The sequence below is a fragment of the Lates calcarifer genome, linkage group LG7_1 (genome assembly GCF_001640805.2).
Source record: "Lates calcarifer isolate ASB-BC8 linkage group LG7_1, TLL_Latcal_v3, whole genome shotgun sequence".
Taxonomy (NCBI): domain Eukaryota; kingdom Metazoa; phylum Chordata; class Actinopteri; family Centropomidae; genus Lates; species Lates calcarifer.
The window spans coordinates 18,420,525-18,447,221 of record NC_066839.1 but is presented as its reverse complement, the minus strand read 5'-3'; the positions used below and the strand labels follow the sequence as shown (position 1 = coordinate 18,447,221).

At 40.1% G+C, this 26,697-nt stretch overlaps 3 protein-coding genes across 3 annotated transcripts; all 3 read left to right on the top strand.

Moving 5' to 3' along the window:
- The first annotated feature begins 614 nt into the window (after positions 1 to 614).
- clmnb (calmin b) lies at positions 615 to 8,377 on the top strand. Its single transcript, XM_051071985.1, has 11 exons — positions 615 to 1,629; positions 1,759 to 1,831; positions 2,311 to 2,372; positions 2,457 to 2,552; positions 3,189 to 3,272; positions 3,389 to 3,481; positions 3,594 to 3,820; positions 3,980 to 4,173; positions 4,494 to 4,576; positions 4,980 to 6,559; positions 7,585 to 8,377. The coding sequence occupies exons 1-11, from the start codon at positions 1,408 to 1,410 to the stop codon at positions 7,709 to 7,711; spliced, it is 2,841 nt and encodes a 946-aa protein (XP_050927942.1). The 5' UTR covers positions 615 to 1,407; the 3' UTR covers positions 7,712 to 8,377.
- Positions 8,378 to 17,142: 8,765 nt separating this feature from the next.
- Positions 17,143 to 19,930, top strand: LOC108895834 (alpha-1-antitrypsin homolog). The gene is made up of 5 exons (XM_018694774.2): positions 17,143 to 17,301; positions 17,680 to 18,307; positions 18,504 to 18,774; positions 19,049 to 19,196; positions 19,362 to 19,930. Exons 2-5 carry the CDS (start codon positions 17,689 to 17,691, stop codon positions 19,551 to 19,553), a joined length of 1,230 nt encoding a protein of 409 aa, XP_018550290.1. The 5' UTR covers positions 17,143 to 17,301; positions 17,680 to 17,688; the 3' UTR covers positions 19,554 to 19,930.
- A 3,274-nt stretch (positions 19,931 to 23,204) lies between these two features.
- Positions 23,205 to 26,309, top strand: LOC108895847 (alpha-1-antitrypsin homolog). The gene is made up of 5 exons (XM_018694798.2): positions 23,205 to 23,370; positions 23,802 to 24,405; positions 24,594 to 24,864; positions 25,452 to 25,599; positions 25,837 to 26,309. Exons 2-5 carry the CDS (start codon positions 23,811 to 23,813, stop codon positions 26,026 to 26,028), a joined length of 1,206 nt encoding a protein of 401 aa, XP_018550314.1. The 5' UTR covers positions 23,205 to 23,370; positions 23,802 to 23,810; the 3' UTR covers positions 26,029 to 26,309.
- Positions 26,310 to 26,697: the final 388 nt, after the last annotated feature.

The following is a 26,697-nucleotide window of genomic DNA, read 5'->3' as shown; positions in this document are numbered from 1 at the left end:
TGCTTTCTTGAATATCCACCTTCACATTTCTGATCTGTTCAATAAATTCATTGTACTGTTGTAACTTATAAATGAGATGCGTAATATATACTGCAGATTTCTTATGTGCATTTCTGTTCTCTGATAGAAAATTTCTCACATTAAAGATGTATTTAACTTACCTGATGAGGCAGAATCAGGAATAGCACAGAATGCTAATAAAATGTGGGTCAGTGTAAAAAGCACAGGGTGCATCTCACAACTTGTACACGAATTTCAGTGAATCCCATTAAGATCCACAATGAGAGTTTAGGGCCCTGTAGATATTCTTAAATGATTAAAGAATATATTCATATATTTCTTATGTTGGTTACAGATGATGCAAGCTGAGTTAAAAGTTCCAGAAATCAGTGGGAGCACATATGCTTGTCTAGTTAAACAAAGGAATACACATGTTGCTTGAGTGGTCCTCTTAAAAAACAAGCATCAAAATGCCACACAGTATAAAGAGGTGTTTGTATGCACATTGCTTATTATTATAGTGCAACATTTAATTTAATAAATAGTCAGAAAAGGTAAGATATATATATATATATATATATATATATATGGAAGAAGTTTCTCAACATCTAAGTAATAGAAATATCACATGAAAGTCCTGTAAAGTTATCCCAGGTAAAAGCTCTCATTATGCAGCAGAATGACCCCAGGCAAAGTTATCTAATTTTATTGGGCCTTATTATTTTGAAATAAATTAATAATAATAACCAGAATTATTCTTGTTGTAGCTTATATACTGTTGGGTTAGTTTAATCTACAGAATAATCATATTTTAACAGTTCACCACAGGCCCTGCACGTTTAATCCTTGTCTGCAAAGTAACTACTAACTTTAGCTGTCAAATAAATAAAGGACTAAAAAGTATAAGAAATTGGAAAAACTAAAAGTAAAGTACAAGTAGTTCAAAATTGTACTTACAGTACTTGAGTAAGTGGATTTAGTTACATTTCAGCACTGTAAAAGGATGACACACATGGTCATGAGTTATTGACCATGACAAAGAGTGAAAAGTTAACCTTTTAAAAATATTTAAAACACAATAAGTATAGATTTGTATTATTATTATTATTATTTTTTTTTTTTTGTATTATTACCTGATGTGCCAAATCAAAGCCTAACATTTACCTGGGAGAGAGAGCTGCTGGTGATAAGGCCTTGATGGGCAATAAATCTAAAAATTGTTTATCAGTGTTGGGATTCATTCAAAAACCAGAACCAGTAATATTTATTTTGCCAACATGCCATGCTAAAATATAGTTGTTGTTTTTTTTAATGAGCAAATATTCTAGAGCTATGTCTGCTCATTCCTTTAGTCTCAGCTGAACTTGCCATGAAGAAATTCAGGTTTTTCTGACAGTGACTCACTCCATGAGCTGCCAGAAAGATTTATTACTGGCCTCTGTGGGAAAACCATCTAACCATGTAACTAACACAGTGATCCCAGCTGATTCCTTCATTTTTATGGTTAAAGTTCCCAACACATTGCGCAGCCGCCCCCATGGACAGGATTTTACGAACTGCAGCCTGCCAATAGGATTCAGGCAGAGTCGTCTTGGGGGAGTGGAGCTAGAGTTGATCAACACCTCAGAGGTAGGTTTCAGCGTGTTCAGGCAAGACATGCTGCCTCACTTTGCATTTTCTTCATCCTTATTCTGTAAGGAAACCTCAGAGCAGCTCTAATTGCCACAAGTGCCTGACATTTTCCAAATGAGAATGCAGGACAAGACCAACTGGGATTCACAAAGGAAATCAGTGGGCGAGATCAGCGATCAACATGTGGAGCAGCTTCAAGGTACAGTGACAAGAAATACTGTCTTATGCTGGTGCTTAATAAGGTCATATGGTCACTGTGAGAAACATCAGCTAAATCACTGGGTAAAATCACAGAAAAAACTTTATTGTACTTTTGAAAAGAGAACACAACATCTGCTCCTCTTTCCCTTCCTTAACTGCCTTCCTTATAGCCATTTTCCAGGTGGGTGTTCTTGGCATCTAATTCACACACTCTCTCTCTTTTTTTACATTATCTCTAAAATACTCTCTAAATATATTATATACGTTTGCTTATCTCAAACCTTCATATTATCTTTTGGGGGTAAACACAAATGTGTCATTTTCTAATGATCTGTCAGAGTCTCCCAGCTTATCATATTATACACCAACCCTCCTGTGTGCTACATTTCATCAGGCTTGTGAAAGTATTGGTGCAACACTGTAAACTTGGAGAACTGCAGTACTTGCTGTGCCAAGTCCCTGTTTTCTTTTCCCCAGATGAGAGAAAAGCAGTTCAGAAGAGAACCTTCACCAGGTGGATGAACCTGTTTCTGCAGAGAGTAAGGCACATATCAATACAGTTTTACACCAACGTTAAACTTCTTTTCTTTCTTGTAATAAAAGCTATGTTTTGCTATTTCCAGCGTGATCCTCCAGTTGAAGTACATGACCTGTTCATAGATTTTCAGGATGGCAGAGTACTCATGGCCTTGCTGGAGGAGCTATCTGGGTGCAAACTAGTAAGAGTCAAGCTGTGCTGTGAAAACACTGATTTAACCAAGAAAAAGAAAATATATATGCACTGCTCTTATCCTATTAATACTTACTTAATAAGTTAAGCTTATTGGCTTTGCATTATATTTGCGATCCACTTCCAAGAAAGAGAACTATTGCTAAATAAGAATGAACTCTCCCCATAAATCCTGAAGCTTTAAAGTAGTTTGACATTTTGAAAGACATATCTGTTTTCTTGCTGACAGTTAGATGAAAGTGTTGATAAACCTCCTAAGCTTAGCTTAGGTTATCTCAGCATAGTTTATCTTAACACAAAGACTGGAAACAGGGGGAAACAGCTAGTCTGGGTCTGTCCAAAAAGAACCTGACAGCACTTGTAAAGTTCAGTATTTAACACAGTGTATCATGTTTGTTTAGTCAGGCCAAAACTGAAGAGAAAAAACAACAAATTTTGCCAAACTATTCTATGTTACCTCAGCGACTTCCTGGAGTCTTCTTGTTGTTGTGATGTTACCAAGCAAATAAACAGCAGAGACTTATCATGACTGACCAAAAGGGGTCTAAGCTAACCAACTACTGGTTGGAGCTTCATATTTACCATACAGAGAGTGGTATCCATCTTCTGTCATGTATTTTGTTAGCTTTACAGGTTTAGGTCGTCTTCTCACCGCATTTTCAGACTGAACAACATTTCCAAGGCCCTGGCTTTCCTAGATGATAGACATGTGAGTGTGTTTCCTTGAAAGCCAACACAGTAATATTGTTTTGACATGTGTTACATTTAAACTCAAATCCAGACAAACTAGATTTCAAACTATGTCTCCTCCCTGTTATCTCTCAGGTGAAGCTGCTTGGCATTGATGCCTCTAGTATTGCTGATGGCATCCCCTCTGTTGTTCTTAACCTTGTCTGGAACATCATCCTGCACTTCCAGGTAGGGTTTTTTCTCATCACTCTAATGTCTTAATGTACTATGTCACGTCTTGACCAGGTGTTTGTCTTTGTTACAGATCTTGTAAACACTCTGCTCTTGTACTCTAAAACAGGTAAAGGAGGTGACGAGAGGCCTCCAGAGGCATTTGTCTCGTAGTCTCTCTTCCTTATCAATGAACAGTTACCCCTCCTCCAGTGACCTCTCACCCCAGCCAAATGACATTGGCAGCTACTCCTGCAACACCCTGCCAAGCAAAGGCAGAAAGGCTGCCAGGGAGCCAAAGTACCATGGGAAAGCAATCAAGACTCTCCTGCGATGGGTCCAAAGATGCACATCAAAGTGAGTCTGAAAAAGATCCAATCGCTTACAAAGTAATTTTGGTCCTCGAAACATCCAGAACCCAAGTACATAGGTTTACAGCCTCAGTGAATGAAGCAAAATGTGTGAGCTGGCTGTGTTGAGATTCGATTTTTCTATGATGTAATTTTAAATCTACAGGTTTGGGGTGGAGGTGCATGACTTTGGGAGGAGCTGGAGAAGTGGACTGGCATTCCTAATTATCATTAAGTCCATAAACCCAGACTTGGTTGACCTGAGGGAGAGCTTGTCCAGAGAGCCAAGAGAAAACATTCAGCAGGCCTTCACAATAGCCCATCACAGTTTGGACATAAAACCTCTTCTGGAGCCTGAAGGTAAACGCTTACTGAATGGAGTGAGTGCCTCACAATGATCTGTTTTCATCAACAAGTACAAATGTCTGGATCACTTTCACCTAGACACTGCTACAACCACACCTACACACACTAGGGTGCTAGAAACTGAATGATGCCACCTATCAAAGGACAATAAATCAGTAGTCGCAATGTAGCAGCAAAGGTCATTATCTGTGTGCAGCGCTAAATCTTATTGTACTGTCTTTATCACATCAACTTGTCCTCCAACTACAAGGAGGTTTCCCTGGTAACAATGAACCCTAATAATTTGTGAATACAGTTTAACCTTGTTCCCACAGATGTGATGTGCACCTCACCAGATGAGCAGTCCATCATTACCTATGTGTCAATGTTCCTGAGGCACTGTTCAGACATAGATGAGGTTAGTATGGTTTGTTTTACGCATTAAAAAATGTTTGGCATTGAATTGGTCTGGGAAATACACTTATTTGCTTTCTTGCCAGGAGTTTGATGGGAAGATTGATACCACAGTCATAGGTGTAGCCATTAAATATAAACCAATACCCAGAAGCCAGTTAGCTGAGCTTAGCATAACAACTGAAAATAGGGAAAACAGCTAGCTTAGCTCTTTTCAACTGTAATAAATCCACTGTCCACATCTCTGAGTTGGGCAGACTAAATAATAGAAACACTTGTCAACATAATGCAATACAATTCAACAGCACCATGGATTCTCAAAAGAAAATGAATGAGCAAATTTCCCAAAATGTCAAACTATTCCTTCAATCAAAGCTTAATGCTACTAAATATACCCTTTATTACAGGATCCCGTTCCTGTCCCTGAGATCCCAAATTTTGGATCCCTTGAATCAATCTGCTTTGGAGAGACGCTTGCTGATGATGCAGAGGCTAAATCTTTGCTCAGAGGCTTGGGAAAGAGCAGCGAACAGCTCCTGTGGAAACGGTGGTCCAGAAGATCCTCAGGGAGCCCTCGTGCCACCTCGATTCACACGAATGGAGCACTCACATCTGACCTCTCCTCCAGCAACAGCGACATCTTTTCATCCTGTTGTAGCCAAAGCATCACTGAGCAATCTTCCACCTCGCCATTCAACAAGAAGAAGGGAAGGATCAGAAGCATTTTAAAGCCACCAAGTCCGCTGGATGCAGGCGTAGTCAGCCAGGAGATCTGTTCGTGGATGGAGAAAGGTTCGGATCAGGTCCAGAGCAAGCTAAGAGTGGATGAGAGTTGTTTTTCTTTGAGCTCAGAGGAAGGAATCTACAGTTTGTCAGCACTGGACTCAGATGAGGAGGATGCCTACAGCTACATCCTGGATCTGAACAAAGAAGTTTTTCAACCATACAATCAGCTGAAAAGACAAGTACCAAGGGTCGAAGAGGAAACAGCAGAAGAAATGGATGAAGGGTCAAAACATCCAGAAGTGTGTGAGATGTTAAATGGGAGTGGATGTAAACTTCAGGAAGGCTCCCTTGTACAAAATGCAGGTTTTGATCTAGTATCTGAAGTCAGGCCTCAGTCAGTGGCTCACAGGAAGTTTGATTTGGGCAAAAAAGAAAGTGGTTTCAGAGAGATGACAGATGATAGACCAGTGTTTGACACGGAGCCAGAGGATGAAAGCAGTATAACAGAGGAGCCTGAGGAGGAGAGAGTTGTTAGAGTACAGATTAATGATTATCGTTATTATGGTGGGGAAGAGAGGGAGGAGGAGGAGACAGAAAATGTGAGATCACTGACATGTGGATATGATGAAATAGAGGTTCTAGTAAATGAAGCAGAGAAAGAAAAGATTTCCGAAATGGCTAGTTGGCCTAAAGAGGCTGAGGAAGACAATGACAGAGAGCCTTCTGTAAAATGTGTACAAGTGAGTGAGAAGAGAGTAGGTGATGAAGAAGAAGAGGAAAATTTGACAACATTTGAACGAGTGCAAAACAGAAAGTTAGGGAAAGAAAAAGAGAAAGAGGGTAATGTAAAGAAGGAGGAGAAGGGGAATCAACAAAGTATGGTGAGTTTAGAGGGTTTCAGCGTTGGAGTAAATGAAACAATATTAACTGATGAAGCTGTACATGAAGTCAGAGGCAGGGGTGCAGCTAGAATTCACACAGGAGAAAAAAATGACAGGATAGACACTGCCCCCAAAATGGAAGATTCAGCCAAGAGTTGTAAAGATGAAGACACAGACGAAGTCACAAATTCTATGGATTTTGAGGCAGTGACAACAGTAGAGGAGAAAGACAGGGGACTGAAGATGAGGAAACGTAAACTAACAACAATAGACCATCAGGAGGAAACTAACCCAACAAATTACACTGATGGAGGTGGTAACATCCATGCTGGTGATAACAGTGGGACTTCTTCCTACAGTGCAACCTCTCACTCAGTCAGGTAGGCTATGACATTTGTGATTTATGGGTACAAATACAAGTGGCCGTTCACCAAGCACCACTCCCCTGGGCTGCCATGCTTTTTCAATCTAGCATGGCACATGATGTAGTTTGCACTGATAAAGGTGGCAGATACATGCATACATTTTTGACACAGAAGTTAACAGAACCAGCTCCTCATTATGGACATACATGGATTTTGTCAGTTGAAATAATGACTGTTGCTGGCAGTTTAGCAGTAGTAAGCTGGTGTAAGCTATAAAATGCTCTGACTCTCTGAGTTGGTTTGAAATCAGTCCACTTGAAAGCTACATGGTATAATGTCAAAAGACTAAAGCTACATGCCCCAAGTAAAAAGTCAGCATCCTCCCCAGTGGATGATCCATGTGGGGGACATGGAAATAAAAGAGAAGCAAACAGAATACTTAACTTTTGAAAGGTTTGAGGATAAGGATTAACTGGTGATACTGGCAAATGTAGCATTATTTAACACAGAGTTGGCTGGAATTGCTGGTCCTTAATCTGACGTACTGTACCTGGTGTGACTGCAGAAAAAATGAAGGTCACTAGTTAATGTAATGCTCCTTGACCTTGAAAAACACTAGCTTTCTACTGTAGGTACATTGCTAGTAAGCTGGACATATATTTTTTGCAGCTTTTGTTGGAGTACAGAAACATTTTATTTAATACATTTCTTACACTTTTGCTACTGTGATTTTAGTTTTGGAAAGGCTAAAAAAGACATTAACCTCCAAATTCTTTGTACAGCGACTATCACTCTTGATGAACCCTCATGCCCACCACTTTAACTTGAACTACATAATAGCACAGTTGCTGTTTGTGTTAGGGCTTTGGCAAATGGTCAGCACTTCACACAGACTATACAGATAATTACATTTCTGTCTGTGTTTTGTTTTTATTGCTTGATGTAACTTCTGTTTCTTTATTAAAAAATATAAATGTGAAGTGCCCAATTTTAGTTTGAATCTAACACTCTAACACCGTGTTTTATCTACTTTCCAACAGTGAGGGAGGATTCATTCTTCAGTCTGTAGCAGCCTCTTGTGACATAACCCCATTAGAGCTGGAAATGCTTTTGGTCCTGTGGATCCTAATCTACTGCTTCCTCATCGTACCTCAAATGAACCTCTGAGCCCTCCTGCAGTGAACCCCTTCCTATAAAGATATGCTTATTAGCCCAGTTTCCACTAATGAGCCAAACAGGGACACTTAGGGCAGGGTTGACTCTTTATCTGTGTCACTAAATTTCCCTCAAGGCAACGTTTAATGATTATATTTGCTTTTTGCTGCCAGCAGATATCATTTGTTACTTGGGCCATAGTTTCAGATAAACACATAATTCTGTTCCCTGTTGTTTAACAGGTTTTCAGCTGCTTAGTCTTCTGCTACTCACATTATTAGACATGATTTGTGAGATGTTTTCTCTGAATGTGTGAATGTGTTGATTTGATTTATTGTTGATAGCAGAAACACTCCACATGGTGGCATTGCAGTATCACAACAGCAACTGTCTTACATGACAGACTGTCCATGCAACATTCTGTTGACTGCTGAGCACTCCATAGGGCATGCTGTGTAATTAGAAGCTGTATTGACATGGTGAGATTAAGCTGATAATATATAATGAGCACTTTGACATTTCATAGACTCACCCACTGTGTCACTTGTGGCTTAGAATGTATACTGTTACATTGTTTTCATCTCAGATACTGTATGATAAAGTTTATCAACAATTCAGGCTTTTCTCATGACATTTTTATAAGATATAAATAATAAAGCAAATATGTATTCTGTGTCATATATCTCCTGGTCCTTTCCAAAAGACTGAATCAGGCTTGTAAATACTGCATTTACAGGCACCGTAAGACACATTATTCATATGTATAGTGTCTTTGTTAGAATACCACCATGTACACAGTGGAACCAGAGCAAAATTTAAGTATGAATTAGTTGCATAACTGTTCAAAATCCATGTTGACCTAGAGTGTGTATTAAAGGGTGGAATGAGTATGCTCTGTCCTTAACTATACACCAAACACACACACACACACATTCATTGCTGGTGAAATTCTAAGAAACTAAAAAACATGCCGCCATTATTTGCTTGGAGCTCAACCCATAGGTCAAAAGCTCAGCCCCATAGATCGATATTCTTTCAACATTACCACCACCCCCGCACTGCGCCATGAGAACACTTCCCCAAAGCTGGAATTTGGCTGGTCTTACGTGCAATCAACCCGCATCATCTCTTAGCCGAAACTAGGATGGCAAAATGAGAGGCAATGATGTCTGTTTTGTATAGTTTTACAGTGCTAGCTTTGCTAACAGGTTTCATAGCAAATGAGTCGGTTGTACCAAAGCATGAGAAACTTTTCAGTAGTTCTCAAGAGGTCAAGCAGCAGCAGCAGCAGCTCCGCACATCAGCCCTATACACAGCCTTGGCCTTTGAACTTCATCATGACCTGGCCACAAGAACCACTGCTGAACCCTATGTCCAACAGCAAAAACAGCACAACATCTCACTCTTGGACTTGGGCCCAGTGCCAGCTCCAGCACTGCTGTCCCAAGCCTCTGGATCAGAGAGTTGGATCCAGGCCCTGGAGGCCCTGGAGACCCTGGGGTTGGCAGCCAACTCTACAGAGCTGAGCGTGGAGGCCACCATATCTGCTCTCGCAGATCAGTAACATATCCTTACTCTACAAGAGGGAAGGAACGGAGGTGGGATTGGGGCCACAGCAGGGGTGGAAACTGAGGGGGTGAATGCTGGAAACAGAACTAATGGAGATGATGGGGCAGAGGGTGGGACTGGAACTGAGGATAGGGTTCATGGTGTCAGTGTGAAGCAGTCTACATTGCTAGACGATGATCGTTTTTTAACCTGGCCTCAGCACAGTGAACCCACTGCCTTCAACATCAGCTTTGAGACAATGATCACAGACCTGCAGGCCTCTGACAAACTTATACTCAACGATTACATGTATTTTAAAAGAAATCTTCTTGTTGTGTGGAAGTTGTAGTTTTGTACCTGCATATTTATGTTCTCAACATAATATTCCTGTGCATTAAGTGTATGAACAGACAGATGTATCACCTCATTTCTTGTCAAAAGAGAAAGAAACACCTTTAAAAACATATTAAAGTGAAAGCTTAAATGAAAGTGAATTTCGGCTAGATTAGATTAAAAGTATAGTGCACTTGCAGAATGTGCTCATTGTGTCAATGCAATACAACCCACTACATAGCATATGGAACAGCTGCTATTTCATCAGTCACTGTCATTTATGAAGAGCAGATGCACACTTGTGACAGTTGGTGGTAGTAAATTTACACTGCGGGTGCAGTACAACCTCTGTCTTTGCCAATTTATTTTCAGATTTTATTCATAACCTATACCCTTTATTAATGACACATAAAATCAGATCACACATTGCTGCAAAGCCTCCAGCTGAATGCTATAACCAGCATGGAAGGACTCATCTGAGCTGATGTTGCTGTTCAAAACCGACTGCTCCACCATAGTGGCCTATTCAATTCATCTTGGCCTCACTGCTCCTGCTTCCTAAAGGTGAGCTGAGCCCCTTGAGGACTGCCTCGCTGACAGCAGCATGAGCTTTTGGCTCAACAACCTGAAGCCAGGGTAGGATGACATTAAAGCCATATCAAGCTACCTGCTCACTCTTATGTTTTCCTAATTATGTGAAAGGACTTTTGTTTAGGCAGCTTCAAGCATGAGTGGATATAAAATTGTTTCACTTGTGCCATTTTGCATCCCTGTTTGTATTTCAGTCTCAATTTCAAGTTTTTACTGAAGTGAATACAGAATAAAAGTTTTAAGATGGGGCTAAGAGAAAATGCAGTGATTGTAAAGCGAGGAAGGCAAAAAAATGTAAGTAACTAGTTCAACAAAAATACAATTAATTATGCCCAGATATCTCACTTACTCCTCGAATCTGTTGATTGCAATTTCATTTGTGGTATAACATTTTTAAATATTCTACAGTACTTTTTTATTTCAAAAAAGTTTTTATGGTTGATTGAGGAGACAAAGTTAGTGTATGTACAAAGACAAGACATAAATGCAAACAGACTTAGTAAATAAATCATGATAAATACCCCTAGAAAGATGAACAATAGAGGCAGAACAAAAACATCAGATCTGTTAAAACCAACTCTAATGACTACATGAAACACAAAGAAACATATTTCCATTTCCTTTGTATGAGATTTGTACTAATGTTCCTCTTATTACATCATTTTGTTGTACCTTCTCCTTCTGTAATGCAAGTGACACCTGGCATAAAACTTGACTGAACCTGATTTACTGTTTGTAATATGGATGAACTGACTTTTGATAAGGCAAATGCAATATTTATGAGGTGCATTCAAAAAGTTCAGAGACTGTTGTTTTGAACAACCAGAGCGTAGCACGGAAATGCTGATACAGCAGGTGCAAGCATTAACTTTTGCATGTCAGTAGTCTATGCTGTTGTACAGTCAACATCGAGATCTGTGTTTTTGTGACCACTTACAGGTGCACATTTGCAATTTCATCATTTGCAGAAGCAACACTGTGTTGGAATCTGTGAGGGTTTTTGTCAACAGGCCAGTGATGTGCCAGTGACCCAACATTTATGGACTGAGATTGGTGACGAGTTGGGTTTACGGCTATCACCTAGAGATCAGATAGCAGTCTTCACGATGGAATAGCCCAAAGACTGAGGAAGGTGTGTCAGGTCAGGAGCGCAACAAAGAGCATGCTCGTCAGACTGTCATCACCAAGTTCTGCTGCATCCTTCTGAGGTGTCTGAGGGAGGACATTTGGCAGAAAACATGAATTTTGGTGTAATGGTGACTGGGTGCCCCATAACACATTCCAGACCAGTTTTTTGAAAAGAAAAAGTTTTTTGACTGCACCACATAATCGTTGCATGCCACCCACCCACCCACCCCACTGACCCAATTTTGCTCCCTGAGATTTCTTCCTCTTCCCCAAAATAACATTTAAGCTGATAGTTTGCCATTTTGGCACAGTGACGATGATCCAATGCAAGTCACAGATGATGCTTGATGTACTCCAGGGAGTATTTGAAGCGTGTAGAAGTGCTGGGAGCATAGTATAGCTGCATAAGGTGACTACTACAAAAGGGTTTTTTCTTGTTATAGGCACAGTCTTGGAACTTTTTGATCACACCTCATATTGCAAGGCTGTTGTAACTTCTTTGTTTTCTGCATGCTCAGGGTTTATTGGTGAACTATGTGTTGTGGTTTTAATCTATATACACGTGCATGAGCATGTTAACAGGTACATACCATAAAGGTCTCAGTGTATTCATGTAATATACAGTATATGTCTTCTAAAGGTATCTCTGAGTGTACATTATATTGATTCATGTTGGTAGTGTGATGAATGATGCTGAGTAGATTCTAAGTCAGCAATAATTACTGCTTTCTATACATCAGGGAGTGAAAGCCTGCAGAACGGGTCCTGAAAGTTGTAACAAGACAGCTTAGAGCAAATCCATTAACACATTGATTGTTGTTTTCACAGGCGGGCAGAAATACATTTCCCCAAGTTCCAACTAAGGAAATTCCACAGTTTAGAAAGCCTCCTGAGGAACTATGGAGTATCATCCATTTTCTCAGACTCCAACTTTTCTGGAATATTGTCAAGGAAGACACTGCAACTCATCGAGACCAAGAAAGAACCAAAATATCCTATTTTTCTTTGTCAAAGCAGAACGCTGTGAAACTACCAGGCATACTCTTGGTTGATACATTGCTACACATTAGAAATTCACTCTCATCAACCATGTGCAATGGACATTCTAAACTACATTTTCTCCTCATCTCTCTCTTTAATGTGCAGATCAGCTCTCTATGTTCTCTCACCTTGACATCATACTGGACTTCTCAGTTCCCAGAGAATTATCCATACCTTTATGCTCATAATCTATGACAAACACACATGGCTTGCCCTGACCATATGGAAAATTATTGATCCTACAGATGTCTAGACTTGAGTGAATGTCACATGCTCCTTCTTGTCCTTTTTTGCTTTTGATGTTGATATTAAACTGCATTCATTTACATTATGTAACAGCTTTGGTTGTTATTTGCAGAATGAGTTTTGTTTTACTTCCAATTTTCCCAACATTACAGGATGATTTATAGTTTATTTCTCTATTTTCACAAAATGATGAAAAGACATTTAAATGGCTGTAATTTATCCCTTTGACTGAATCTCTTCTATTCTTGCAAAAACATAAAACACTTTTCTACCATTACAAAAGCATTTTCTCTTTTGTCTTCTTTTCACTTCACAACCCATTTCCTGCTGTAACATCTCTTTATCGTCTTATGCAATTATTGGAAATTGCTTCACTAGAACATCTAGTCTTATTCGCCAACACAAAAAGACAACTCATAAAATAGTAATACATTTTCACACTGTAGTAGGGTTTAGTGGCTTTGGAACATTAGCTCATTTTTACATCAGTATCAGAGATCCTTGTGAAGAAGGAGAAGACGAGAGATGATGAATAGAGGATAGTCTGATGAATAGGACAACAGATCTATCACAAATAACAGAGATGTCAGCCTATTCATCAAGGAAAGTTCAAATGACCCCTGGGAAGGGCCATTAGGAAGAGTGCAGTATCCCCAGAGCCAAGGAGCCTTCTTCCCTCCAAGAACTTGTAACTCTGAAACTACAATCCAAAACACATGCTGTCTTCACAGAGCAATCAGCCAAGTAGTGACACAGCGTTTGAACCTTTCTGTCAAGCTTTCTTTTGTCCATTCTCTACATGCCCTTTTGTAACACTTTTCATATGAACAACCATGTGCAACATTAGAAATGGCCTCCAGGGTAGACAGTCCAAAACTGTGTGCTGTTAGAGGTATCATATGTAAGTTTTTGCTATTGCCACGTAGCCAACATTAGCAATAACAGCTGTATATTTACCAAGAACTTCAGCCATCAAGCTCTAGACCATCATCATCAAAATGTTGGGAATAACAAGCAAACCTCTTCATTGTTCTGCTTTGGGAAATTTGGCACATCATTCCAAGAGGCATGTTAAGCATTTGTGGCTGTTCATTTACAAGTGGAACCAGGTAAAACAAAGACCGTATAGCTCCTTTTTAAATAGATGAATCGATTCTCTCAGTGTTAAATTTTAGATTCATCTGCCAGTAACTGTGGCTTTGCAACCATGTCGCAGTTTGTTGTTTTAACACAGGGAGAGATACTGTAGGTCTCATAAATCTGTGTCTTCTCAGTCTCTGAACTGAGCTCATAATTACAGACTAAATGTTATGATGTGAACATGGAATATGATGAGTGAGTTGACACTTAAATATGCTAACAAATAACTGGTTATTTAACTTTGATAAACTAACAGTGATTTTAACTTCTAACAGTTAGTGGCATTCTGGATGGTCATTTATCTTAGACCAAACATCAGCTAACAGAGCATCAAGCAGTAAACAGGTCAGATTCTGCTGCAGCTGGGAGCCAACCCTCACTAAAGACAGGATACACAGCCACTTGGAGCAGATGTAGGCTTGGAAGCTGGTATGCCCCCCTTTACCTGCTCCCTGATATGGAGACATAAAGTTTAGCAGAATCTGCCAGTTTCACATGCAGTTGAACCACCACTGCTGTGCAGTGGGACGGCTCTCTGTGGACAACTTTGCAGCTTTTCTGGGCTACACTGACCTGTTTGATAGAGATGGACTTTATCCAAACAGAGCTGGAGCCAGACTCTCCCTGAATGTGCACCTTGCTGCCTTATCCACTCAGACAACTTTAAAGTGATGACTCAGCAGCACTCCATTAACTGTTACCACAACTGTTCACCTCTGTATATGATTCCTACTATTCACATCACAGGCAGAACTACAAACCAAACAGTGAGAATTTTACATGTATCAGTACTCATCCTCCCAATAATACTGCTTATCCAAACAAATCTAATGTTAATAATGAAATGAATTCATCCCTTGATTTTAAGAACTACCATGGCTTTGCCTTCTGCACCTAAATATAAGGAATTTGCTTCCACAATTTGACTTTGTAAATCCTACTGAGTGAAACTGCTCCACACATTTTTATTCTTACAGAAACTGGGCTCAGTGCCAAAATCCCTGATGAGGACATATCCATTACTGGATATAACTTATTTATATGTGATGAGGAAAACTAAAGGAGGTGGTTTACTAATTTATGTAAAGAGCTATTTCTTTGTACATCTATCCAACTCATCATCATTTTCTCAGGTATTTGATTATATTGCTCCAGCTATCTGTCACTGTCATTGGCATCTATTAACCTTGACTTAACCTTGACTGGTTATCCAGCAAAGTGTAAAAGATAAAAGCTCTTTGTCTTATATTTAACCTCAGCTGACGTCCAAAGCAACCAGACCAAACTCTTGCTGCTAAATCTACATTAATAGATGTCATCCTAACAAACCTACCTCTACCTCTGGCATTCCTGCCTTGGATACCAGTGACCACTGTCCAGTAGTTTGTATCATAAACACACACACACACAAAGAAAAAAAAAAATAATCAAAATTTTAAAGGACAACATTTCCTCAGTGATTTATATCAGTCTAACTTCAGAATAACATGTTGTATTCAAAACTCAGTACTACATTATTTTTCTAATATTTTCACCCACACTGCTGATTGTCATGTCCCTTATAAAATATTTATAATAACAAACAAATCCAACCCCTGGTTTTGTCCCAAACTTGCTCTAGCCATGTGTAACAAAAATAAACTTTGGTCTATTGCAAGAGCTTTTGGCACAAACACTGACTGGCAGAAATTCAGATAGCAGAGGAACTAACTTTAAAACAAGTCCTCAACTTTACAAAAAAGAATAATCTAATTATTACCTATTTGCCCTCTCAAAAAGGAAATGTTCAAGTTTTTCATAATTATTTCACTGCATTATGTGACATGTTTGATAATGTTTCTATACCTACTGTCAAAGGCAATACTCTAACATCACAAAATTTCCCCTGAGTAATCTTCACTCAGACCTGTCACATATTCAGAGATATAATGCACTGATAAATATAAACATGAGGTCTCCAGGTGAGGACAACTTTGACCTGCAGATCTTATGCCTCGGTGCACTTGTGAAAGCTGGTGGCAGAGCCAAAAGATACGTGGCTCCTATGCAGGAAGTTGTGGGTTCAAGCCTCGTGTGAGACAACTTTGTAAATTTCCCTGTTGTGGGACTAATAAAGGATTATCTTATCGATGCATCACTGGTACACATTTTCAATTCAACCTTTACTTCTGGCAAAATCCCCTTTATATGGATCATTGTTCAGGTGCTGTCTCTGCATAAAAGTGGTGATATTTGTAAAGCTAAACAACTGTTGACCTATAACCAGGCAGTCGTGTCTGTACAAAATCCTGGAGTCACTCGTCAGCTCACAACTGCACATCTTCCTGGAGGATAATATTGTCCTTCACCCACAGCAGTAAAGACCTGCTCATAGCACAAAAACCACTGCAACTGCTGTTGTTGATGACATTATTAACTCACTCACAACATCAGTCTGAGAGTGACAGCAGAGCTCAGTTTTAATACTCACATTTAGCGCTAGAAGTTATACAATGGCAGCTGTGTGTTGCAACACACTGGGCTGCAATTACTGCAAAAATATTCATTTGTATTGTACATATAAAACATGATTCCAGTGAGATCTTTGATTTTTTTAAATTATGAAATACAGTTCAAGAGTAAGTCTTTAAGATGGAGCCCTCCACCTTTGTTTATGCTCAGTGTATTAATGCAGATCTAGTTTTGTGATATGCTTAAAACTCAGTGAAAGCCTCGTTGACAAAAGAGGCTGAAATATCCTGAGGTTTCAGATTGTACAGACTTTTTAAAATGTATTGAAAACACTTTGTTAATATTCTGGAGCATGGAGTCATGTTTTTGTCAACCTATAATGTACAGTAAGTGCTGTATTTACTTATCCTTTGGTTCTATTTAGTGTCCACTAATGTCTGAAGGAAATAATCTGGGTCATCAGCTGTGTAATGCTCTACTATAAAGTCACTAAGTTTATCTGCTTCATTGTAAATAGAAATTTTGATGAGTAGCAACATTGCTAAAATGCAAACTGATGTCCCTATTAAAGACTGGAGTTAGATTTAGATTTATTTTAAGATTTGAAGTCAACTTATCAAGGGAACAGACAACAGAGTCAACAGATAAAAGACCTTCAAATTACTGACCAATACTATTGATGAATTGCTATATGATTTAGCCATGTTATTTTATGAAAATTGCACCATTTATTGTTTTCAGGATGATTTCAAGTGAAAATTACACAGACTAAACATCTGATCCATTCGTGTTTCCATGAGTACTGAAAGGCCAGTGATTTAGAGTGCATCAGTTAAATTCTCTAAGGATGTGATTCGCATGAAGGTATGTGAAGCAATACTTTGCAAAACAGATACATTTCCACACATTCTAGAGCAATCCATTATCTCGCCAGCACTGCCCTCACTGTTGTGCTGAGTGAGTTGTGTTGCATCAATGAAGACTGTCCAACCACATATGTACGTAACAGTGACGAGGAACTGGTCTTGGTTAATGTTTGACTGATCTGTCAGCTGACTCTCAGAGTTCCCCTATATAATGAGAACGTTTCTGACAAACTGTCTGCAGCAAAGAGGACATTAAAGGTAAACATAGCACTTTACTGAAATATTCTAAAGTTTTTGAATAACTTTAATTTTTAAGTAACTAGGGCTTACATTTATTGGTAAATACAGTTAATAAAATATAAAAATATTTTGGAAATGTAAAGCTGTTTAGAAGCAGATCATATCATTGATGTCCATCCATCCATCTATTATCTATACCGCTTATCCATTAAGGGTCGCGGGGAGGCTGGAGCCTATCCTAGCTGACATTGGGTGAGAGGTGGAGTACACCCTGTACGGATCACCAGTCCAGGGCATATCATTGATGTGTCCTGCTTAATTTAAAAGTATTAATCTACAGCACTACAACATCCTCCTGTGGTGGAACCTAACTCTCTTTCGATTTTTCCTGGGCAGGCTGTTAAGATGCGTGGTATCCTTGCTAGTTGTGCTCTCACAGCACTGCTGCTGGCTGTAGCCTGGGCAGACCACCACCACCACAACCATGCCACTGCACACAGCAGTGAGGGTGAGATGAGCTGCCACAAGGTGTCCTCTCCCAATGCTGACTTTGGCTTTTCCCTCTACAAAAGCCTGAATGCCAAGACTGCTGCTGGAAAGAACATCTTCTATTCACCACTGGGCATCTCCACTGCCCTGTCCATGCTGTCTACAGGGGCCCGTGGTGAAACACACAGCCAGCTGTTCTCCACCTTGGGCTACAGTGCTTACGACCAGGCACAGGTCAATGAAGCATATCATCACCTTTTCATGATGCTTGGCCAAAGCCAGCAGAATCAGCAGCTGGATGTCGGTAATGCTGTTGCGGTGCGCTCTGGCTTCACTCCTCTGGACAAGTTCCTGAAGGATGTCAAGCACTACTACAATGGTGAGAGCTTCAGCGTCGACTTCAAAAAACCTGATGAGGCTGCAGCTGAGATCAACAGATTCATTGCCGGTAAAACACAGGACAAGATTAAAGATATGGTGAAAGACTTGGACCCTGAAATGGCCATGGTGCTGATCAACTATGTCTTTTTCAGAGGTAAGGCACAAGCACACATAGACCAGACCTTGCATGCAGATAGCCAATTGCTGTCATGACCGTCTGTACAAGCTCAGATGCACATTTCCTTGTGTTGTTTGAGGATAGAGCATGTCAAATATAGGTGAAATAAATCAGTCTGAGAGATATGATATCTACATTGCTTTCATCCATGTCCATCTACTGTCTTGCACAGGACAGTGGGTGAGACCCTTCGATGGTAACCTGACACACAAGGCAGACTTCCACGTGGATGAATCCACCACAGTTCAGGTGGACATGATGAGAAGAATGGGACGCTATGACTTCTACGAGGACAGTGACAACCACACCACTGTCATCATGCTTCCCTACCAGGGCAACACCTCCATGATGATTGTCCTGCCAGATGAGGGCAAGATGGCGGAGGTGGAGGGCTACATCAACAAGGACTACATCAGACACTGGCATGACAAGCTCTTCAGGAAGTAAGAGAGAAATGTGAATATGTTTTGAATCCTCATCCTGGTGGATACATTTACAATGTGGCTACCTTTATCACTGTAGGGAATATATCTTGTGTGCTAGGCTTTTATGCAAAGAGACATCATAACCACTGCATGCATAAAAATAACTAATAACAGATCAAATATATTTCATTTGCTCAATGTGTCCATCACTAGCACAGCTCAATTTGAACTAGCCGTAAGTCAAATGTCTGTTCCGGTGATTCTGACACTGGTGATGTTCTGTGTTTCTCAGCTCTGTGAACCTGTTCTTGCCAAAGTTTTCTATCTCTGCTGAAGCGTCCCTGGACAACACACTTAAAGAATTAGGAATGACTGATGCTTTTGGATTCAATGCTGATTTCTCTGGCATGTCCGAAGAGGTCAGCCTCAGAGTTTCAAAGGTAGGATCAGCAAGCATGTCCTAATATGTTTGTTAAGGTAATGAGGAAGATGTCTATTTCATGACAATTACTCATGAGGGAATACCACTTTTCTTCTAGCTTGTAGCATGTAAAGTTTCTTGCTCTAACTGGACACTGACTGCATCCCCCTGGTTCCCTCTACAGGTGTCCCACCAGGCAGTGCTAAGTGTGGATGAAACAGGAACAGAGGCGGCAGCCACCACCACCATTGAAGTTATGCCTATGAGTATGCCTGACACCATGACACTCAACAGGCCCTTCTTGGTCTTCATCATGGAGCATTCTACCAGGAGCATCCTCTTCATGGGCAAGATCAACAACCCCACAGCCATGTAAAGATGCTGAGAAAATGAGAGTTAATCTGTTGCATTGTTACCTCAGCATTTGGAAGCCCTGTAGAGATGTCACAGTGATATTAAGAAAACTGGGGAGATAATGGACAGAACACAGTTTGATGAATACGATGACAAACCTGTCATCAAGTAACAGAAATGTTAGTGTATTGATATGACTATAGTCTGTCAGTATGACACATTTATTACCATCTGAATGTGGGTAGACCTGGTTAAGTACATCGTTATATATTGTATCCAGCTGACTGTTGTATATGAAAACAATCACTTGAAGCATCTGCTAACACAGTGAGCCAATGTGTTTTGTGCTGTTGCTATTTCAACATGGTTCAACATGAAATAAAGACATGTCATGATCAACTGGCATTTGTGACATATTTATATATATTTTCGTTATATTTTATTTTAGCCAAGGTAGATGTAAGAGGTAGTGTGTCCTGTTTAAAAGGAACTGAGTTGAGTGCTAATTCTTTCCTCAGCCCTGTAGAGATGGTACAGTGACATTATGCCAATTGGGAAGGTGATGAATTGAGGTTAGTTTGATGAATATGACAACAGATCAATCACAAACAGCAGAAATGTCAGTAGTTAATCTGTTTGCAGTCTACCCGTATGACATCTATTATCATCATTCATCTCAACTTGGCTAGGTCTAAAGGTCTAAATACATAATCATATACTGCAATGGATCTCAGACTGGGCTGCGCACCAATTAGGGGGGCCTGGAGTTAGAACAGGAGGAGGTGTGGCAACGGTTAAATATAAATGACATTTGGCACTACACTGCCAGCAAAGCATGGGGGGACGTTTGTGAAAGGACTGTCAAGTAAACATAAAGCAGCTGATGAGCTGACGCTGACCACTCCGTAAGTCGCAGGCATCAAATAAAGACATGAAAACAACACTGCATTCATGATGTCAAAAGATACAGGAGAACAGCTCAATGATGAGATTTCATGACAAGATGACAAGATCATTTTGCTCTGCAGATGGATGAAGTGACTGAAACTACAATTCATCATATTCATTGATAACAGGCACGAGATTCATATGTCAGATTGATCTGAAGGAGGAGTCAAGCACATTTGCCCCAGTTGTGGTGGACACACTGTATGAAACACAGACAGGCACTTGCATCCAGACACCTAAGTCCTGAGATGACGATGTAATGACAGGCAATGCTGCCAAAGCAAACTACATCAAAACAAGACTAGTCAAAGCCTGTTTTTTTTTTCCACACTGTATGAGGAAATGGGATCAGATCATACAGCTGTTTTATTTCACAGCACGTCTTGATGGCTGTCAAGGTGTTTGAACTGCAGGATGAGATTAAGATCTTCTTGGAGGAGGAGGGGAATGAACTTGCCCATAAGTTTAAAGATAACGTCCTCATGAAACTTGCACACCTCAGTGGTATGTTGCAGAAACTCACTGAACTAAATCTGCAGATGCAGGACATCATCACACACCTTCCACTGCTTGCAGATGAAATCACATCATTCAAAAGAAAAGTGGGATGTGGGAGCAGGGAGTGAATGAGGGAAATATACGCTCATTTAGAGTCTGAAATCATACACTGATGTCAACAAACTACAGAACACACTGGTCCAAGGGTAGGAAATATGAGATCTACCAGTCTACCAGTCAGTGAACAGCCATACTTGCTACACAGTTAAAAGTTAACTGCCCGAGGGAAAAAAAACTGAAAATCATGTAAATTCCATTGAAAACAGGTCATTGCAGGGATTAAGAAATTATTAACTCACAGTTTTCCTGCTGCACTGGAGGGAAATTAAACCTTGAAAGTTGAAAGATGGGAGAGTTCAACAGAGTTGTCAACATCTGGAAACAAAAGGAAATCCATTACTTTCTATTTCTTTTTAAAGTGTATGCTTCACAGTGAAAGTTAACCAGTCACAGTAGCTAACTAGTACATGAACAACACCACACAAACTTATAAGCCGCTGCCAGTGGTAATGCTAGAAAATGTGGTCTTTTGTGCCTTTGCGCTTTCTTTTTAATGCAGGTTTTGGGGCACACAGGTGCTCACCTCACCTCAGTCACCATCACTGCCAGTTACATCCCATCTCAGGTGTCAACATGGCTCTGTTTGATCTGTTCAAAGCACAGAACAGTTACCAGATCTGCAGACCCGAAACAGGATTTTCCAGAGTTGACTCAGAGTTAGCACTCCAGTGGGGTGGGCTGTCATATTTGATTTATTAATTTGTCTTGTGCTTATGGTTAATCTGTTCCTACTTTCTCTTATCTATAAATATACAGCATCAGCATTATGGACAGGCCCTCTCTAAATGAATGAGGGGTAAGCAGCAGAGACTTGATGATTCAGGAATGGGCTGGCCAATGGAAGTACGACTTGAGAAGTACCCTTCAGCTCAGCTCCAGTAAAATCAGTACTGTGCTTTTAGTACTACTGATGTCACAGTGTTTCTAGTTTCTAATCAGCTAACTTTAAGGGGAAAATTAGATGCCTTTGATAATATGTCAGGAGGAGGGAGTGGGTGTTTTCTATCCTTTAAAGACCCTCACTTGACCCAAATTGTGAAGTTGATTCCTCCCATAATGACAAGTACACAAGTCATGAGATGCTAAATGAGCTAATCTGCATAATGATCAATGTTGTGAGCAAAGAAATTGCGAGAGAAATTACAGATTCATGGTTCATGATCAAGGTAGACTGGAATAAGGATTCCCACTGGAGAAGAGAATGTTTCCATAGTAATTTGTGTTGTCAAGAAGACAACATTGGAAATAACAGAATGCTTGTGGAGGCCACCACAAACTCAAGTAATGTCCATCACAAAATCTTTTTGTTTAAGTTGCATATTGTTGTTGCCCATTCATCAAGCTATCAGTTCTTCAATACATGCAGTGCTCTCAATAACTTTTTACATAAACCCAGGACAGGACGTAGTGACAGAAATCATCACTGGTAGAGGGAGGAGGGGCTGTTTTGAGACTTTGTCGCTGCGGTCTTGTGGCAAATTTGGCAAAAACAGTGTGGTTACATACAGTCAGCTTTTATTTCAGCTTGTTCATGGCAGTTTGGAATAAGCCAAACAAGCTTGCTAATAGCTACTGGCAGGGGATGGGAGACTGCGGCAAAGCTGAAAATATCACTCTTCTGTAAGGTCATGCCTGTTTAACAGGTGTTTTGATAAATTACTCTTATTGACTTTTTACTTGTGAAGGTTTTATTGCACGTACAGTAAGAGTAATGTATTTGCTCACTCAATGTCAATTTATCCTCCGCAGCCTCTCTGCCCTGCTGTTGTCTGCGTGTGTGTGTGTGTGTGTGTGTGGTGGAGTTCAGCCCCACCCTCGGTCAAACACAGACACAGACAGCAGCGGAGAGAGAGACACAGTAAAGAGGCTTCATCCACTATAAACATCAAAACCATATTTATATCACTGGTCACTTTAAGAACCAATTAAAATGCTCCTTACTAATTGGAATCCTATGAACTTGGAGTCACTTCCACTGATGCACCCAAATAAATTTTCACATTTGCACACCCTAATTTTCGCTTGCATATACAAGCACAATGCTCACCCCTGCTTTATACCAAAAGTCCAACAGTTTTTTCCCCATGTTGTGTTCAGTGAGTTGTGTTACATCAGTAAAGATAGTCCTGCCAGAAATCTCTTGGAACAGGATGGAAAAACAGGCTGATCCCTGTTAATTTGTAATAGAACTGTCAGCTGACCCTCTTGCATTTGTATTCTGTTGCATGTAATGGTGAAGTTTCTGCCAAACTGCTTCAAAGAGGACGCTAACGGTATGACTAATGGCTCTTCACTAAAATATACTGAATGTTTTATATCGTTTCTGAGAACTTACAGTGCAAATTTCATAAGTATGTGACATTGGGAATGAATTACATTTAGAAATGAAGCTATGAATACATGGGGACAGATTGATAGATGATACAGTGGAAGAATAATACTGTTTAGAGGTAACATGATATTATTAGTGTGTCCTGTTTAAAAGGCACTGAGCCAGTAACTGCTGTCAGTTTTATTGTTTCCATTCACTACATTATATAAAATGTCCTAGATAACTCTTATCATTTCTTTTTATTTCTACTTTTTGTTTGTTTGTTCTGTTCTCAGTCTTTTTATGAGGTTGTTTATTAACAAATACTGCTATGACTTACTGTGGTTGACCCAAACTAACATATTTATCTGGGTTCTCTTTTCATATGGACAGGCTGTAAAGATGCATGGCATCTTTGCTATGAGTGCCCTTGTAGCACTGTTGCTAGCTGTAGCCTGGGCAGACCACCACCATCACGAGAGTGAGATGAGCTGCCACAAGCTGTCCTCTCCCAACGCTGACTTTGCTTTTGCCCTCTACAAAAGTCTGAATACCAAGACTGCTGCTGGAAAGAACATCTTCTATTCACCGCTGGGCATCTCCAAAGCCCTGTCCATGTTGTCTACAGGGGCCCGTGGTGAAACCCACAGCCAGCTGTTCTCCACCTTGGGCTACAGTGTCTTAAACCAGACTCAGGTCAACGAAGCGTACAAGCATCTTTTCCACATGCTTGGGCAAAACCAGGAGAACCAGCAGCTGGATGTCGGTAATGGCATTGCAGTGCGCTCTGGCTTCACTCCTCTGGAGAAGTTCCTGAAGGATGTCAAACACTACTACTCTGGTGAGATCTTTAACGTTGACCTGACCAAACCTGAGGAGGCAGCAGCTGAGATCAACAGATTCATTGCTAATAAAACCCAGGACAAGATAAAGAATATGGTACAGGACTTGGATCCTGCACTGGTCATGGTGCTTATTAACTATGTCTACTTTAGAGGTAAGAAGCAAGTTCAAGTCCATGTTTCATTGTGTTGTTGACCAAAAGGGAAGAACTCACCACATGTAAAATTATGGTTTTTGATGATTGTAGAGCATGCTCCAACAGCACAAGTAACAAGAATAATTTCCACTGAAATACTTTACCTACATTACTGTTATCTTCACATCTCCCACTGCCTCATACAGGAGAGTGGAAGTATCCCTTCAGCCATGACCAGACATACAAGGCAGACTTCCATGCAGACAGGACCACCACAGTTCAAGTGGACATGATGATGAGAACCGGTTTCTACAACATCTACCGGGATGCTGCCAACCACACCACTGTCATCATGCTACCCTACAAGGGAAGCAGCTCCATGATGATTGTCCTGCCTGATGAAGGCAAGATGGTGGAGGTGGAGGGCTACATCAACAAGGAATACATCAGACACTGGCAAGACTCAGTCTCCATGAAGTAAGAGGAATCTAACTCATTTCTGAATCCTCATACATGGATATCACAGATACAGTAATAGTGTGCTTATTTGAAAGGAATGTCTTGGTGCGTTGGGATCTGGAGGTAACATACAATAATCAGCAGATCGATTTACTCTGATTATTGGATCAACCTGGATGAATTAGAGATTAAGAACATGATGACTGGGTTAGATATATTTGATTTACTTGAAGCAACAAGTTATGTGTTCATGATTCACACAGTTTAACTAAGCTGATGCTGGATGATGTTCTGTGTATCCAACCCAGTCTCGTGGCAGGTCGTGAAATAGTCACAAAATCTAATCTATTGATTTTGTGTACGTGGACAGGAATTTACTGAGACGGCCAGCACGATTTGTAGTTTGTCAGACAATCATGACATACAATGTATTGATTAATGAGTGTAGGGTCATTCAAAAAATAAGTTTCCAGTTGGAATGCATGTGTTTGAAAGTCATGCTCATTGTCACAAAAAAAAATGGTGATTACATGTTCATGTACACAAAATCTATATATTACATTTCGAGACTATTTCACAAACTGCTGTGGGTTGGTGTTTCACAGATACGTGGAACTGTACTTGCCAAAGTTCTCTGTCTCTGCTGATGCCTCCCTGGATAACACACTGAAAGAGATGGGCATAACCAATGCTTTTGGGGGCAACGCCGACTTCTCGGGCATGTCTGACACGATCAGGCTTGAAGTCTCAAAGGTAGGAAATGCAAATATTTCTTAGGTTTGATATGGGAATTTAAGTATTTATGATCAACAAGGGAATAAACCCATACCACTGCATTAGCAGTAGTTCAGGAACAACTGCAGAATAGTGACAAGTTTACATATCTCTCCAGTGGAGATGCTGAAAAGACCTTTTAGCTTCTACAATTTTCCTAGACATGCTGTGTGCTTCAAGCTAGACTCTGACGTCCTACTCCTTCTTCCTCCACAGGCATCCCACAAGGCTGCTCTGAGTGTCACTGAGATGGGAACAGAGGCAGCAGCAACCAACATCTTCGACTTAGTGTACCGCTTTTTGCCAGAAACTGTCAGAATTGACAGGCCTTTCTTGGTTTTCATCCTGGAGAGCTCCACTAGAAACATCCTCTTTATGGGCAAGATCAACAACCCCACAGCTATGTAAAGGCACACACTGGAAAAATGAGAATCATGATCAGAGGTGTCATGAGGATCCTTGCATGATAAAAATCCTTGACTCATTACTTATCATACTGATGTTGTTGTAACTCTAATTGTACTTGTGCATGTTTTTACCTGTCTCATAACAACAGATATGAGGTTTGTGAGGTTTACTTTGAAAAGATAATACAGGATCACAAAAAAAGTGAAATTTCATTTTTATATCCATTGTGCAACATGACATCAAGCACATAATACAAAGATATTAAAAATATTTAAGTGTGATTGAATAATTGTTTTTAATTTCACACATTGTCCTTGGTGGGTCATTATTTCAAATCTCATATTTCCCCATCAGGGTTACCTGACTGATGATATGTTTATATTAGGTCATAAATTATAAATGAGTTTTGCTCTGTTTCTGAGATACTCAATTTAGTATTTCTATATATCACGTCTTGTGGGTCAGCTGGAAGAAAACGCTGTTTGGTATTATCTAGTAGCTAAATCTCTGCAGTTAAAGAGTTGTCTTTTACTTGGCCGGGAAAGGATGAGTAACCTGATGGCCATCGGCCTCACACGACTCTTTGTCCTTTGACCTGTCAACAGAGGAGTTGCTGCAGAAGTGTTTGCACACACAATCAGTGCACATATACTTTGCCTCTCCTGCCTC

Bases quoted from the DNA above. Each gene is read 5' to 3' on its own strand.
- clmnb (XM_051071985.1), top strand. From the start codon at position 1,408: ATGAGCTGCCAGAAAGATTTATTACTGGCCTCTGTGGGAAAACCATCT. The intron at 2,553-3,188 runs GTAAGAGTCAAG...GTATTTTGTTAG, and splicing joins AGCTATCTGGGTGCAAACTA to CTTTACAGGTTTAGGTCGTC. The intron at 3,482-3,593 runs GTAGGGTTTTTT...ACTCTAAAACAG, and splicing joins ACATCATCCTGCACTTCCAG to GTAAAGGAGGTGACGAGAGG.
- LOC108895834 (XM_018694774.2), top strand. From the start codon at position 17,689: ATGCGTGGTATCCTTGCTAGTTGTGCTCTCACAGCACTGCTGCTGGCT. The intron at 18,308-18,503 runs GTAAGGCACAAG...TGTCTTGCACAG, and splicing joins CAACTATGTCTTTTTCAGAG to GACAGTGGGTGAGACCCTTC. The intron at 19,197-19,361 runs GTAGGATCAGCA...TTCCCTCTACAG, and splicing joins TCAGCCTCAGAGTTTCAAAG to GTGTCCCACCAGGCAGTGCT.
- LOC108895847 (XM_018694798.2), top strand. From the start codon at position 23,811: ATGCATGGCATCTTTGCTATGAGTGCCCTTGTAGCACTGTTGCTAGCT. The intron at 24,406-24,593 runs GTAAGAAGCAAG...TGCCTCATACAG, and splicing joins TAACTATGTCTACTTTAGAG to GAGAGTGGAAGTATCCCTTC. The intron at 24,865-25,451 runs GTAAGAGGAATC...GGTGTTTCACAG, and splicing joins CAAGACTCAGTCTCCATGAA to ATACGTGGAACTGTACTTGC.